The sequence below is a fragment of the Bufo gargarizans genome, chromosome 2 (genome assembly GCF_014858855.1).
Source record: "Bufo gargarizans isolate SCDJY-AF-19 chromosome 2, ASM1485885v1, whole genome shotgun sequence".
NCBI lineage: Eukaryota > Metazoa > Chordata > Amphibia > Anura > Bufonidae > Bufo > Bufo gargarizans.
In genome coordinates, this window is record NC_058081.1 from 148,903,324 (window position 1) to 148,919,065 (window position 15,742).

The 15,742-nt window shown below is 41.2% G+C and overlaps 1 protein-coding gene across 1 annotated transcript in view; it reads right to left on the reverse strand.

Annotated features, from left to right (window-relative positions):
• ADAMTSL3 (ADAMTS like 3) overlaps positions 1-15,742 on the reverse strand; it is a 468,234-nt gene that overhangs the window by 139,120 nt on the left and 313,372 nt on the right. Inside the window, exons 9-10 of the mRNA XM_044279573.1 lie at positions 12,143-12,300; positions 1,902-2,013 (exon numbers count right to left, since the gene is read on the reverse strand). Coding sequence (XP_044135508.1) covers positions 1,902-2,013; positions 12,143-12,300 — 270 coding nt within the window. The remainder of the gene's footprint in view (positions 1-1,901; positions 2,014-12,142; positions 12,301-15,742) is intronic.

Genomic DNA, 15,742 nt, shown 5'->3' on the forward strand with positions numbered 1-15,742 from the left:
CTTCGCCTTTCTAAGCTTACACCATCTCTAGGATTACTAAATCTAGGCCAAAATGTTACTTTTTAGAAGAGGGCTTATTAAAGCCTGGGTTCCTGCACAATTTGCCTACCTTGTAAATAGCTCCCCAATCTTTTGAAATTCTCATATAATGTCAAATAGTAAACTATTGCAACCCTGCATGACTTTACATTCAGTTTTGACCACAGTTAAAGTTTATATTACACCTGCAGATAATACTGAAGATCATCGCTAATGAGCGCTCGCAGGAATGCTCATTAGCGATGTTCTGGCAGTGTAATACTGCCACCAATTACCCGATCAACGTGGTTGTTCATCAGGTAATTGGAATCTTTTAGCAGGTTTAAAAATCCTTGTTTATCAGTGGCAGATGGTGCTGTGTAATCACAGTAATTCAGTATAGGGACAAGCATGGCAGGATGATCGCTGCTCCCTAAACTGTGGAAGAGACTGCTGCATGTGATAGCAGTGGTCTCCTCCACTAACAAGCAGGCGATTGCCGTGAAGAAACGTTTCCTTCCCGACAATTGTCTGCAAAATCTGCTCAAAGGAAAGCTCCGAGATTAAAATTTTACGCTGAGTTGAGGGGGCAGAGCGTGACACAAAGAATTCTGGGTTTGGTGCCCTGTGATCTCTGGGTGAGATTTATCAAACCTTGTGTAAAGTAGATCTATATTTTATGGCGTACTGTATTCACTTTAGGGCTGATGAAACTGTCCCTGTGCACACACAATACAAGGAGGAAATCAGGTGGGCTATGTGAAGTTAATTCTGTGTGATAAAAAGAGAAAAGTCGTTTCTGTATTCTTTAAAGGGGTTCTCCAACAACACAAAAAAATCTGGAGTGGTTTTCAAAAGGATGGCCCGATTTCAGGCAGACAGTAGAGAGTCTGTCCTCTCCTCACAGCAAAGTGATGTATCTGCTTCCTGGTGGTAAGGGGGGTTGGGGTTGTGAACTATTTGGCCCTGATTTATCATGCCTCCATTCCAGAATTCTGGTTTCAAAAAGTCACTAAATGGGGCTTTTGTGACTTTTTGGGTTCACTGATGCGAAAAATGTGCGACTTGGGGTGGGAAAGTGAGTGGTCTATGATAATGAGTTTCACTTCAGATTCAGACTTTTTTTTAAAAAAAATTGCAATCTTACAACAGCAGGAGGATGGAATAGGAAAACTGGAATAGCTTTTTTTAGACAAAAATGTTAGTTTTAAGGATGAGACAAATTTATCAAACAGAGTGAGACATTGAATAAATGTGGCAAAGCGTACACCAACACAGACTCAAACAAAACTGACTTCAAATATTCCCCTCATGATGAATTCCCCCCAAATGACTGTATGGGGCCCAGAAATGCATGATGTGTGCCCTGAACATGTGTATATTTTTATCAGTGAAATAACAGAACGACAGCAGGCTATTATAATGGAATGTATATCTTACTAAGTAAAAGGCTGGAATGTCTGTACAAACATTACAAAGACATTCATGGCTACATTCATATGGTCATCTGTTGCTCTGTCATGTCTAAAACACAGCACCTAATTACTACAAGCAGCTCCTGTGCCTTACGCTGAGCCGCCTCTGGAAATCCTATTGACGTCAACAGGAGTTCCAACACAATCTTCACTCATGAATCATTCTTGATGAAGTTACCCCCCAGAATAATACATGGTGAAAATTGGGATCTGAAAGGAATCACTGTACACTGGCTAAATTAAATTATTCTTCACACCATTCTTGGATCATAAGAAATTTCCATGATTTTCAAACTTTTTTTTTTTTTGGGTGGAGATGGAACTTATTTAAATGGAAATACATTTTCTTAAAATATTGCATCATTTCTGAGCAGCAAGTAAAATAAAAAATGTTCCTGAGTTACTCACCTCCTCCACAGGTTACAGTGCACGGAAAGAAGTCTGTCTGTCTCCACTGGTGACTAATGGGCTGGTAGAAGAAAAACTGCACCACGCTGTCTTTAGGTGAGACATACCTGGTCTGGAAAAAGGTTTGTGTGAGAGTGTTAATGGTCATATTACTGTATGTGAGCACATACATACAGGTGATAGCACAAAGGATCTTCTCACTCAGGTCACACGCAGTCAACATCCATACATCTACAATTATAATGACTCTACGCTTCCCCAGCCTTAGGGGACATTGGTTCACATCAGCGCTATTATTTTTCATTCGGACATAATTGACACAAATGGAAGATTGACTATAATGGGATCCGTTCTTTTTCTATTCGGGAGAACATTTTTTTAGCGGAGAAAAAAGTTGATGTAAACAGACCCCGACTATGCTGCTTGGGATAACCTTTGATTCTGCCCCATCCTTCAGATCGCGCAAGCTCTTACCACCTTCTGTTGCCTACACCTCCAAAAATTTATCAAATTTGCTCTTTTCCCAACCGTCAGTCAGCCATAATACTTGTACATGCCTTTGTCATGTCCTATTTGGGACACTGCAGCACCATCTTCTCCTCTCCTTCCCTCTCCGTCCACCTACCCCCTCATCTTTGTAATGCCTCTTTGATTTCAAAATACTTAGGGCTCATTAACACGACTGTATGATCGTCGTGCCCATGTTGCAGTCTGCAATGCACGGGCATCGGCCACGTGAATCCCGTATTGCGTTCCCGACCCCCTGACTTGAATGGGTCCACGATCCACAAAATAAGCCAAAGACAGGACATCTCCTATTTTCTGCGGTGCAGAAGCACAGACCCATTAGCCCACGGAAGCGCTTCCAAGTGTTTCTGTGGACTTCTGATCCGTGCCTCTGCTCTGCAAAAGATAGGCTATGTCCTATCTTTTTCCATATTTGCAGATCTCGGACCCATTCAAGTCAATGGGTCTGCATCCGCAGCACAGAGTTCACACAGCAGGGACCAGTGTTTTACGGACCGCAAACAGGCATCACGGCAATTCAACCGTGTGAATGAGCCCTAACAATGACATACAAGGAAGCCCCCAACCTTCCCCCTTCATACATCTCCCCCTCAAGTAATCGCCAGTCCTTGTAAGACCTTCTTCTGTTTTGTTCTTCTAACATCTTTGTCTCTGAGATTCAACCTGTGCATCCCTTACACTTTGAAACCTGTAATCCAAGACATCAGAATCTCCTCCACAGTAACCGAGTCTACACCACACATCAGTAGAATTAGCTTATAACCCTTCTATCTCTTCTTTTCTCGAGATGATAAACCTTAGCAGACAGGGCTCTTTTTATGTTTTGACCATTCTATTACTTGATAAGCTTGTATGATCTATTATATTTTGAGATTTTTAATACGTGTTCATCAATTTTGCATCACATCTCTACATTTCATCTTTATAGCACCATGGAAAAAATGACATTATAAACTAAATAATAATAATAATAATAATAAAATATTGCCATAATAAATAACAATAATAACAATAATAAAATATACAAAGTAATAATAATAATACTTAAGCTCAGTTTTTGTGAACGTGTTACCCCAACTCATCAGAATCTCCTCCACAGTACCTTTGTCTACACCACACATCAGTAGAAGTGTCTTATAACCCCCCTTCAGTCTCTTCTTTTTCCCTAGATGATACACCTTTGCAGATAAGGCTTATTTCTAGTTCTGTCCAGTCTATTACTTTATAAGCTTGCGTAATTTATTACATTTTTTGCATTTTTAATGTGTGTTCATCTATTTTACATCAAATCTCTATATTCATCTGTACCGCAAGTGGAGAATAATGACACTATCAAATACTGTACCTCATAATAGTAAATATAAAAAAATATATAAAACTAAAGCTCATTTTTAGTGAATCAAAAATTCTTAATCGCATCTTCTTAATATTTGCTTGTGTAAATGAGCCTTAAAGGAAACCCGTCATGTTTAAAGTGCAGGCAGCATGTTATAGAGCAAGAGGAGCTGTGCAGACCGATATATACAGATGTAGCAGGGCTAGCACTCAAGCTCTTAACTCAAGTGTCTTAACTCATTGCGTTATCTTGAGACAAAAGCCATGGAAAAGCAATTGAAGGTGTTTGCTTAACGCATTTAGTTTAGATAACACGTCTTATAAAGCATGAGTTAACTCTGCTACATCGGTACTGTAGTTTTGCAGGAAAAGATTCATTACTGTCATTTATTCATTTAACTATTTATATATATTATTTTATATTATGCCCAGGAATCAGTGGGTGGCCTCAGTGATTGACAGCTATGTATGTACAGTCAATGGCTGGCAATCACTGATAGGACCGCCCACTTGACTCCTAAGAATAAAAAGTGCAGTGATTTAAATGAATAGAGAGATTTTATCTTAGAGCATCTCAACGGAAATAAGCAAATAACGCCATATCAGCATGGCTTCATGGGGGATCGGTTATGTCAAACTAATTTAATCAGTTTCTATGAGGAGGTAAGTTCTAGACTTGACAGCGGCGAATCAATGGATGTTGTATATCTGGACTTCTCCAAAGCATTTGACACTGTACCACATAAAAGGTTAGTATATAAAATGAGAATGCTCGGACTGGGAGAAAATGTCTGTATGTGGGTAAGTAACTGGCTCAATGATAGAAAACAGAGGGTGGTTATTAATGGTACATACTCAGATTGGGTCACTGTCACTAGTGGGGCACCTCAGGGGTCAGTATTGGGCCCTATTCTCTTCAATATATTTATTAATGATCTTGTAGAAGGCTTGCACAGTAAAGTATACATTTTCGCAGATGACACTAAACTGTGTAAAGTAATTAACACTGAAGAGGACAGTATACTACTACAGAGGGATCTGGATAGATTGGAGGCTTGGGCAGAGAAGTGTCAGATGAGGTTTAACACTGACAAATGTAAAGTTATGCACATGGGCAGGAATAATGCAAGTCACCCGTACATACTAAATGTTAAAACAGTGGGTAACACTGACATGGAAAAAGATCTAGGAATTTTAATAAACAGCAAACTAAGCTGCAAAAACCAGTGTCAGGCAGCTGCTGCCAAGGCCAATAAGATAATGTGTTGCATCAGAAGGGGCATAGATGCCCGTGATGAGAACATAGTCCTACCACTTTACAAATCGCTAGTCAGACCACACATGGAGTACTGTGTACAGTTCTGGGCTCCTGTAAACAAGGCAGACATAGCAGAGCTGGAGAGGGTCCAGAGGAGGGCAACTAAAGTAATAACTGGAATGGGTGGACTACAGTACCCTGAAAGATTATCAACATTAGGGTTATTCACTTAAGAAAAAAGACGACTGAGGGGAGATCTAATAACTATGTATAAATATATCAGGGGTCAGTACAGATATCTCTCCCATCATCTATTTATCCCCAGGACTATGACTGTGACGAGGGGACATCCTCTGCGTCTGGAGGAAAGAAGGTTTGTACACAAACATAGAAGAGGAGTCTTTACGGTAAGAGCAGTGAGACTATGGAACTCTCTGCCTGAGGAGGGGGTGATGGTGAGTACAATAAAGGAATTCAAGAGGGGCCTGGATTTATTTCTGGAGTGTAATAATATTACAGGCTATAGCTACTAGAGAGGGGTCGTTGATCCAGGGAGTTATTCTGATGCCTGATAGGAGTCGGGAAGGAATTTTTTATTCCCCTAAAGTGAGGAACATTGGCTTCTACCTCACAGGTTTTTTTTTGTTTTTTTTTGCCTTCCTCTGGATCAACTTGCAGGATAACAGGCCGAACTGGGTGGACGAATGTCTTTTTTCGGTCTTATGTACTATGTTACTATGTTACTATGATAAATTCAATACTGAATCTTTTCTATTTCTCTATAATATGCTGCCTACAGATTGGATTTAATTGTCTGGTTTCCTTTAACACTATGCACTATATACACATATATGGCTCTGTATACATCTGCACGGCCACTCCCTGGTCTCTGGGGAAAGGTCTGCACTCTTCAAGGAGACTATATTAGTTTTTAGACACCTTTTTCTGACCATTACCTCCCAGTCACTGCCGCTGTTATAAAGCCGCACACCCTGCTGCCCTCATACAGACAATACAGGAGGGATGTGTGTATCCATAAGGAAAAACTCAAAAAGTGTTGTATTTTTAAATAAAATAAATAAATAGCTGCAACATTTAAAAACAATAACATTATTTCTCTTCTTCATAAATTGCATATACTTAATGGAACGACATGATATAGTTCCGCTAATGTTATTCTTACCCTATAGTATTCTCCTTCTGTCCCATATACTGTAGATGCTCACATTTTCCTAGTATGAATCAAATCCCACCACTGTTTGGTGATTAATATTAGTTTTCCCAGTGATGACAGAGGGAACCACCTCCAACCTCAACGTAGACTAAGCCTAAACATCAATCTCTATATACACAGTCACAGCTCACAGTCAAATGTCTTGGTAAAGATCAGAAAGTCTGCGTCTCACGATATTTCTGCGTTATAAGTAATAAAGCACAACAATAATAATAAAGCAGTCTGGATGCGATATTCACCAAGGGGCAATATTCTTGGCTAATGGGAATGTGAAGGGTAGTTTTCAATCACTAGTAGTTTATAATTAAAACGGTACATATAATACATATTATGCGTACAGGTCCAAAGAGGTCTGCCAGCTATGTCTGTTCCCACTACCCCTGGAGACAGCTTTTGGAAGGCTTGAAGCTCTGAAAACTTAATTTAGCTTCTAATTAGAAGCTGTAAAAAAAAAGATTATGGAAACATGGCAAAGAAACTTGACATATTTGTAGCAAAATCCAGGGAAAGGTAACATAAGGAAGTGAACAATTACCAGAAATTTAATTTCATTGCTAGATGCCTTTTAAGCTTTTTTTTTTTTTTTTTTTTGCTGACACTTTTAATAGTATCTTAAGAAAGCCACTATTCATTAGCTTCTTATATATAATGTTCCCAATACCTGCAACCATCTTAGGACCCAGCCAATATATTCATTGTACCAGGTCAGAAGAACCTTGTGTCTCGAGAAATCTGTTGTATTAAAAAAAAATGTTGATCTTGTTTATATATATTTTTTTACATCAGTGTGATTGCCACAACATTGCGTCAGATTCCAAAACACTACGGAGTGCAAAGTGATCCAGCAGAGGAACAGACTGCCAGAGTTCAACGTATCTGACATAGCCAGAGTCATGCACTGCCAGATCCCCATTGACTACAATGGGATCCGACGGGAATCTGGATGCTTTCCTGCAAAAATGCTGGCTTTCGGCTGGACAATGCAGGACTTTCAGTCCGGCCGAAAGCCAGCATTTATGCCAGAAAGCACCCGGACCCCCATCAGATCCCATTGTAATCAATGGGGATCTAGCAATCCATGGCCCTATCTGGCTATGCCAGATACGTTAAACTCCAGCAGTCTGTTCCTCGGCCGGATCAGGCTGCTGGAGTATGGGGCCCATGGAGATTAGTGGCAATGCACTGGGCCAAAAATTCCAAGGAAAGCATATTAACATTTTTTTTGTCTGTGTGTTAGACATGTTATACTTGAAAAACCCCTTTTACAGGACCTGTTATCTGGGGGGGGGGGTGAATACACAGTGTGAAACTGTCCAATCAGTGCTAATAGTGTAGGGAAATCCCTTTGACAAGGCGTAATAGTAGTAATGGTAGGAATAATTGTAGTAGGAATAATAGAAGAACGTCCCAAGACAAATGTATGAGGAAAGATGATCCAGAACTGTCATTTATTGGAGAATGCAAGAATTTACTAAAGCAACTTACCAGATAACTTCCGAGTACCAGCAAGGTTTAATCATTTCCCGCATCGAAGGAAGCTTTTACCAATAACGTTTTATCACTAACCATAACTGAACATTTTTATTACAAACACATTTGCTAATTTTGTTGAATAAAACATTCAGCTCTCTTTCTGTTGTGGGGTCTCCTTGCTCACTGGCCAGGCCACATTTAAAGGGATTGGCCAATTTCCTATATTGATGCAGTAGTTACTTAAACAGATGAGAGGAGAAGCGAGAGGTCTTGTTTAAATCTGTTCTATTCAGACTGTGGAAGAGTTATCACTATAACTGGTCACGTAAAAAGGTAGTAGAGGTAGAGGCCATGTGCAGGATCAACTGTGGCTATAGAGCTTAAAGGGGTTATCCGAGTTATTTTTTTGTTCTTTCTATGTTCCTAACTAAGCAAATGTAACAGCTTTCCAATTAACTCACTTTATCTGCAGTGGCTGGTTTCTCTTTGACTGAGGGTCACATGACCTGTGATGTCATCTTATTTTCCTGCTCTGATAAAGTTCGTTTACAAGCTTGTAAACGAGAAGTCACTGTGCTGGCCAAGCCCCCTTCACTGCCGGGCTGTCTGCTCTCTCCTAGGATTCTTAACCCCTTCAGCTGCACAGACTGGGTAGCTGCAGGCAGTGACAATTCTGGGCAGAGAGAGCATTGCACAAGAAGGTAGGGGGAAGATCCTGTGTGAATTAGCAGTGTCATTATACAGCTTGGACTTGTAGTCCTACACATACAACATGCTGCTGAGTCTCCCACAGCAGGCAAACAGATCACTCAGGGCAGCTCTTGTATCCACTCCCTTAGCAGTGTCATTATACAGCTGGGACTTGTAGTCCTACACATACAACATGCTGCAGAGTTTCCCAGCAGGCAGACATGTCACTCAGGGCAGCTCTTGTATTCACTCCCTTAGCAGAGCAGGGGGGGGGGGGGGCAGAGATTGTTGTTATTGCATGTAAACAAAGGGCCAGAAAAGAACCAGGGAAATGAGAAAATATATTTTTTTTTTGCATAAAACTTGCTTAGCTTAGTTATATATTGCTGACCATCAGATTTTCAGTGCTATATATATTTTTTTCATAACTCGGACAACCCCTTTAAAGGGGTTGGTCACTATCCTATATTGATGACCTATCATCAGGACAGTCCAAACGCAATCGACGGCAGCATGTCCTTCAAGGAATTTTTATTCAAATGAAGTCCATAAATATGTACATAAAGTGCCAAAGATCATGCAACGTTTTGACTACATCATAGCCTTTCTCAAGCAAATTCCTTGAAGGACATGCTGCCATCGATTGCGTTTGGATTATCTAAGGAGTGACCGTAAGGATCCATGGTTGCTGACTGGCTGAGGCATTACTAAGGAAGTCTGGGTGGTACGTTAGTGCTGCTTTCAATCTGCTTCCTCTATCATCCGCACGGGTCATCAATATCAGATCGGCGTGGTCCCGACTTCCACAGATCAGCTGTTTTAAGAGAAAGCAGTGCTCCTGCGAGCTCTGTATTCTCTTCACTGTTTACCTGGTTGCCATCGACATTGCAGTGGCGAGCAGACTTAATGGCAGCTCCTCCTTCCCCATTCAGTTCAGTGGGAAGGAGAGCTTACACTCCGTCCGCTCCTTCCTATTGAAGTGAATAGGACGAGGAGCTGTAATTACACCCACTCACTGCTGTGATGTCAACAGCGACCAGGTAAACAGTGAAGAGAACACAGCTCTCGCAGGAGCACTGCGTTCTCTTCAAACAGATGATTGGCGAGGGCGCAAGGGCAGACTCTTGAGGATAGGTCATCCATTTAGGTTCATCCTGCACATCGCCTTTACATCTTCTACCTTTTCACATAGCCAATCTATCTATTAAACTTTGTAGAGGTTTATATGAACTTGTGTTTAATAGTGTAAGAGTTCACATTCTGCCACACAGCAGCCAGGCTCAGCTTATCTGTCTAAGGCCTAGTTCACACTTCAGTTATTTCATCAGTTATTTCCATCAGTTATTGTGAGCCAAAACCAGGTGCGGGTTAAAAACACAGAACAGGTGCAGATCTTTCCATTATATCTTATCTCAGAATAGGCTTCACTACTGGTTTCGGCTCACAATAACTGATGGAAATAACTGACAAAAAACTGATGTGTGAACTGAGCCTGAACTTCTATTCTGACACTTCTGCTCTGTGCCAGTCATTGCACCGGCGGTTGCCCACACAGTACAGGCAGTGTCGGACTGGGGTGCCAAGGGCCCACCAGTAGAAGTGACTCCTGGGGTCCACCCTATAGTTTCATACAAATATTGACACTTAAGGGGGTTTTCGATTTGCATCAACATTCTTTAAAATAACCCTTCATACAGAAAGCTGTAGTGTAATAGCGCACATGACCGCTGCAGCTAATCACTGGCCTTGGTGCTGTACACCACTGAGGACACTGATTAGTTACAGCAGTCAGGTGCGGTACACAGGCATTTTACCGTGGAAGCCAAAACATTATATCCCAGCTGCAGCCCGATGGAGAGAACAGAGTATTGGCGCTGGATCAATAGTGATCAGGATGGTGAATTTTATTATATATTTTTTTTTTTTCATTCTTATTTTAATCCCTGTAGTTTGGCATAAAAAAAAATGGAACTTAGGCACCCCCTTCAAGCTCAGTACCTGGATACCATAACAATACCAAACTCTGTACTTAGATAAGCTAACAGAACCAAGCTCTGTGCATAGATACAGCAATATAACTCTGTTACACACATACTTCTACACATGCCGTCACTATTTCATACACACACTGTCCTACATGCAGCACTCTTACATACACACACTGTCATACATGCATGTTCCCCTATATACACACACTGTCATACATGCAGCACTCTTACATACACACACTGTCCTACATGCAGGCACTCTTTCATACACAGACTGTCATACATGCAGGCACCCTTACATACACACACTGTCATACATGCATGTTCTCCTATATACACACACTGTCATACATGCAGCACTCTTACATACACACACTGTCCTACATGCAGCACTCTTACATACACACACTGTCCTACATGCAGCACTCTTACATACACACACTGTCATATATGCATGTTCCCCTATATACACACACTGTCATACATGCAGGCACTATTTCATACACACACTGTCATACATGCAGCACTCTTACATACACACACTGTCATACATGTATGTACTCTCACATACACACACTGTCATACATGCAGCACTCTTACATACGCACACTGTCATACATGCATGTTCCCCTATATACACACACTGTCATACATGCAGCACTCTTACATACACACACTGTCCTACATGCAGGCACCCTTACATACACACACTGTCATACATGCATGTTCTCCTATATACACACACTGTCATACATGCAGCACTCTTACATACACACACTGTCATACATGCATGTTCTCCTATATACACACACTGTCATACATGCAGCACTCTTACATACACACACTGTCCTACATGCAGCACTCTTACATACACACACTGTCCTACATGCAGCACTCTTACATACACACACTGTCATATATGCATGTTCCCCTATATACACACACTGTCATACATGCAGGCACTATTTCATACACACACTGTCATACATGCAGCACTCTTACATACACACACTGTCATACATGTATGTACTCTCACATACACACACTGTCATACATGCAGCACTCTTACATACGCACACTGTCATACATGCATGTTCCCCTATATACACACACTGTCATACATGCAGCACTCTTACATACACACACTGTCCTACATGCAGGCACCCTTACATACACACACTGTCATACATGCATGTTCTCCTATATACACACACTGTCATACATGCAGCACTCTTACATACACACACTGTCATACATGCAGCACTCTTACATACACACACTGTCATATATGCATGTTCCCCTATATACACACACACTGTCATACATGCAGGCACTATTTCATACACACACTGTTATACATGCATGTTCTCTTACAAAAATTACTGTGGGATGGAGCCCCATTCTAAAATTTGCTGTGGGGTCCAGTCATTTCTAGCTATGCCATATTTGCCCTATTGTATCAAGATGGCCGGACCATTGCATAAAACAAGCACTTTTTATCTATTGTGTCACCTTTTGTATCACTACCATCTCCTCCTAGATTGTAAGCTCTTGTGAGCAGGACCCTCATCCCTTTTGTTTTAATTGTTGACCTGTTTGCTGCTATTTTATTTATGACTGTTTGTTTATATGAACCCCCTGATTTTAAAGCTCTGCGGAATATGTCGTTATATCAATAAAGATTATTATTATTATGTACTGTGTGGCCGTCCCGGTTCACAAAATAAGGACCTACCTTAACAATGAAATCAGCACGCAGTGGACCTGGCACCTTTAGGATTTCCCTTTCAGATCCCTTCTGGAATTCCACTGTTGTGTTTTCGATAATGTAGGTTCCAGGGCTCTGAAAGCTGTGTTCTCCACTCTCACCTTGTAAGGTTTTTGACTCAATGACTTAAAAAAAGAGAAATAGAGTATACAAGATTAAAACTTTTATAAGGACAAACGTGAACATTTCCGCAGTGGTTTAACAAGTAATCGTGGTGCTCCGCTTAATCATAACTACAATTATCTATTCTTTTATAATGCTCTTGTTAGACCTCTTTCACATATCTGTGAATCACAGACGTGATTCGTGATCTCCATGGACAGCACACGTACCCATTGATTTTAATGTGCTTATTTACACATCAATGATTTTCCACCGACTGTGGGTAGATGGAAAAACCACGGAGATATGGTCTATGATAAGGACCCAACACGTCTATTGAATTTTATGGATCCGTAAAAAAAAAACTGCCACAAAACTGATGGCATCCATGTTCTGTCAGTGATTTTCATGGACCATAAGTAGGAGATGCTCTGGAAACGAATTTTAAGGCTAGAAATGTATGTGGAATACGCAGGGGTGCACCAACATTGGGGCCAGGTGAGGCGATTGCCTTAGGCAGCATCAGGTAGGGGCAAGAGAGGGGCTGCCGAAGGGCCATTGGCTGAAGGGAAGGGGTTAGGTTAAGAAATTGGCATTGGGAGGGAGGAGCACCATTTCAGTTTTCCGTTAAGGCAGTTCCTGATAGCAATGGACATGTTGTGTTAGACAACTGTTCACATGGTGCAGTACTGCGTGGTTGCCTTTGTTTTTGTGGCGCTGTGCTGGTGGGTTGGTGGGGCCCAGTGCCATGGGTGGCATTGTCAGACAGCAGGTTGCTGTTTGACTCCTGGGTCCCGCCGCCTACCAGGGCAGTGCCGCTTTGTCACTGCATTGTGCTGCGCCTTTCTGTCAGAGTAGGTCCCACTCAAAGAGGCGACCTTGGCGTGGTGAGTGGGCTTATGCCTTTTGATCAAAATGTACACTAATGCCTCTTGTACAGCATGTAGTATGGGGGGCTGTACACTTTAATATGGCGCTGAGAAGCGAGTTTAATTAGATCTAAGCATAGCACTGTGGATGTGCGATCCAGTTCTGTTTTTCTCCCCTTGATATAAGAAAGTCTAGGAGCACCCCTGGGAATACAGATGACACACAAAGAGCAAAAAACAAACACATGGACCAAACATGGATTTTTCATGGACATCTTCATGGTTGAACTACTGACCATGTGCCATGGATGTCATCACGGATGTGTGAAAGAGTCCTTATTATGAAAGGGTTGGTTCCAGCAAACCATATTCTCAATCTGTGCACTGCTAATTAAGTAACTGGTGACTACTTTATTGTTATGAGCTAGAACGCTAATCTATGTAAAGATTAACATGTACGGTACTTTATTGTAGATATTGTACTGTGTACTGTGTCATTAAGGCCAATACACTATGTCGCAGTGGGTATACAAGTTGAGTAAGATTAGGAGTCACATGTGCAGATACTGTTGCATTGCACCAAACAGGTTGTGTTCTAGGTAGTCATAGATAGAGGGGCCTCAGAGCGTCTCAAGGTCAGGTAGATAGCATATGGAAGAATTCTGCTGAGCCACGGTGCACCTGTCATGAGTATATTAGCAGTGAGCAATGGTTACAGTTTGGCCTTGGCCTACTGAGAGGACTAGTGCCATGGGCAAGTGCTCTGTACCGCCTGTTGCCTTGAGTAGAGACCACCCTGGAGAACGCAAGTTGTGCAAACCACTTTCTGGCCTAGAGACTGTAACTTGTGTGGGTGCCAGCCTGTAATCCCTCTAACTGCCTGCTGTGAGTGTATAGTAAGTCAGCAACAGCAGAAAAACTGCTGGTCTTTGAGAGGTCCAGCAATCGTGCATCTCTATTGAGCCTGTGATCCTTGGATTCTGCTGAGTGGCAGTGTACTGGTTACAGCATCTTGACCTACACCAGACTATGACCTTGCTTGGGACTGCTGGGTACAAAAGGTTCTCTATGAATGATTAGGTCCACTTCCAGAGAGGATTCTGTTGAGTGTGACCAGAGACTGGGAGAGTGTCAACTCACCATTGCACAGCTAATGTGTACCATGAGCATCACTGTGGCCTGTGTCTACAAACTGTCCTGTTGCTATGGAAGAGAACTTATAGAGACTGTTACTGTTGGCAACTGCCTGTGGAGTTACTTTGCAAACAGCTTATATAGACTGTTCTGTTGCTAATGATAACCAAGTTCTGTGCATCACATCAGTGTGCATGGAGGTGATGTGCTGTCTATGGTTGGAGTATATTTATAGAATATAGCTTATATTCTATATCGTATATTCTATTCTTATATCTATCTTAGATTGTAAGAACCAGTATCAGCATTAAATGAACAATATCAAATTAGGAACTGGAAAATAGCCCATACAGTGGTGCTTGAATATTAGAATTATCTATATTTCTGCATATGTTTGACCTAAAACAACATCAGCTTTCAACAAAAGTTTTGAATGTAGATAAAGGTAACCAAATCAAGTCATAAATGTTAGAATTGATCATTTATTTATTGAAAGAAATGATTCAATATCACACCTGTGAATGGCAAAAGTGAACCTTTAGTAATAGCAAATAATTTGAAGGTGAAATTAGGTGGTTTTAATTAATGCGACCTGTTTTACTGAAAGAACAGGATTCTATCAAAGTCTGATCTTGATAAAATGTTTGTGGAGGTGTATCAAGGCACAAACAAAGGAGATTTCTGAAGGACTCAGAATAAGAGTTGTTGATGCTCATCAGACTGGAAAGGGTTGCAAAACCACATCTAAAGAGTTTGTACTCCACTAATCCACAGTCAAACAGATTGTGTAAAAATGCAGGAAATTCAAGGTCATTATTAACCCTCCCCAAGAGTGGTTGACCAACAAAGCTCATGTAAAGAGGAAGGGGTGTAATGTTCTGCAATGTCACAAAGGGACCCAAGATAACTTCTATGCAATGGTCTTGCTCACATTAGCTAATGTTGATGTTTATGAGTCCACCATCAGGAGGACACTGAATAGCAATTCTGTGCATGATAGGATGGTAAGGAGAACTCCACTGCTCTCCAAAAAGAACATTGCTGCCCATATACAGTATGCTAAAGATCACCTGGACAGGCTAGAAGGCCGTTGGAATAATGTTATTTGGACAGGTGACACCAAAATAGAACCTTTAGGTTTAAATAAGAAGGGTTATGCTTGGAGAAAGAAAAACACTGCATTTCAGCATAAAAACCTCATCCCATCTGTGAAACCTGATGGCGGTAATATCATGGCTTGGACCTGTTTTACTACATCTAGCCCCAGATGGCTTGCCATCATTGATGGAACACTGAATTCTGAATGATACCAGCACATTCTAAAGGAAAATGTCAGGACAACTGTCTGAGCTGAATCTCAAGAGAACATGGGTCATGCAGGAAGACAACAATCATAAGCCCACATTTCGTTCTACCAAAGAATAGTTAAAGAATAATAAAGTTAATATTTTAGTATGTAAAA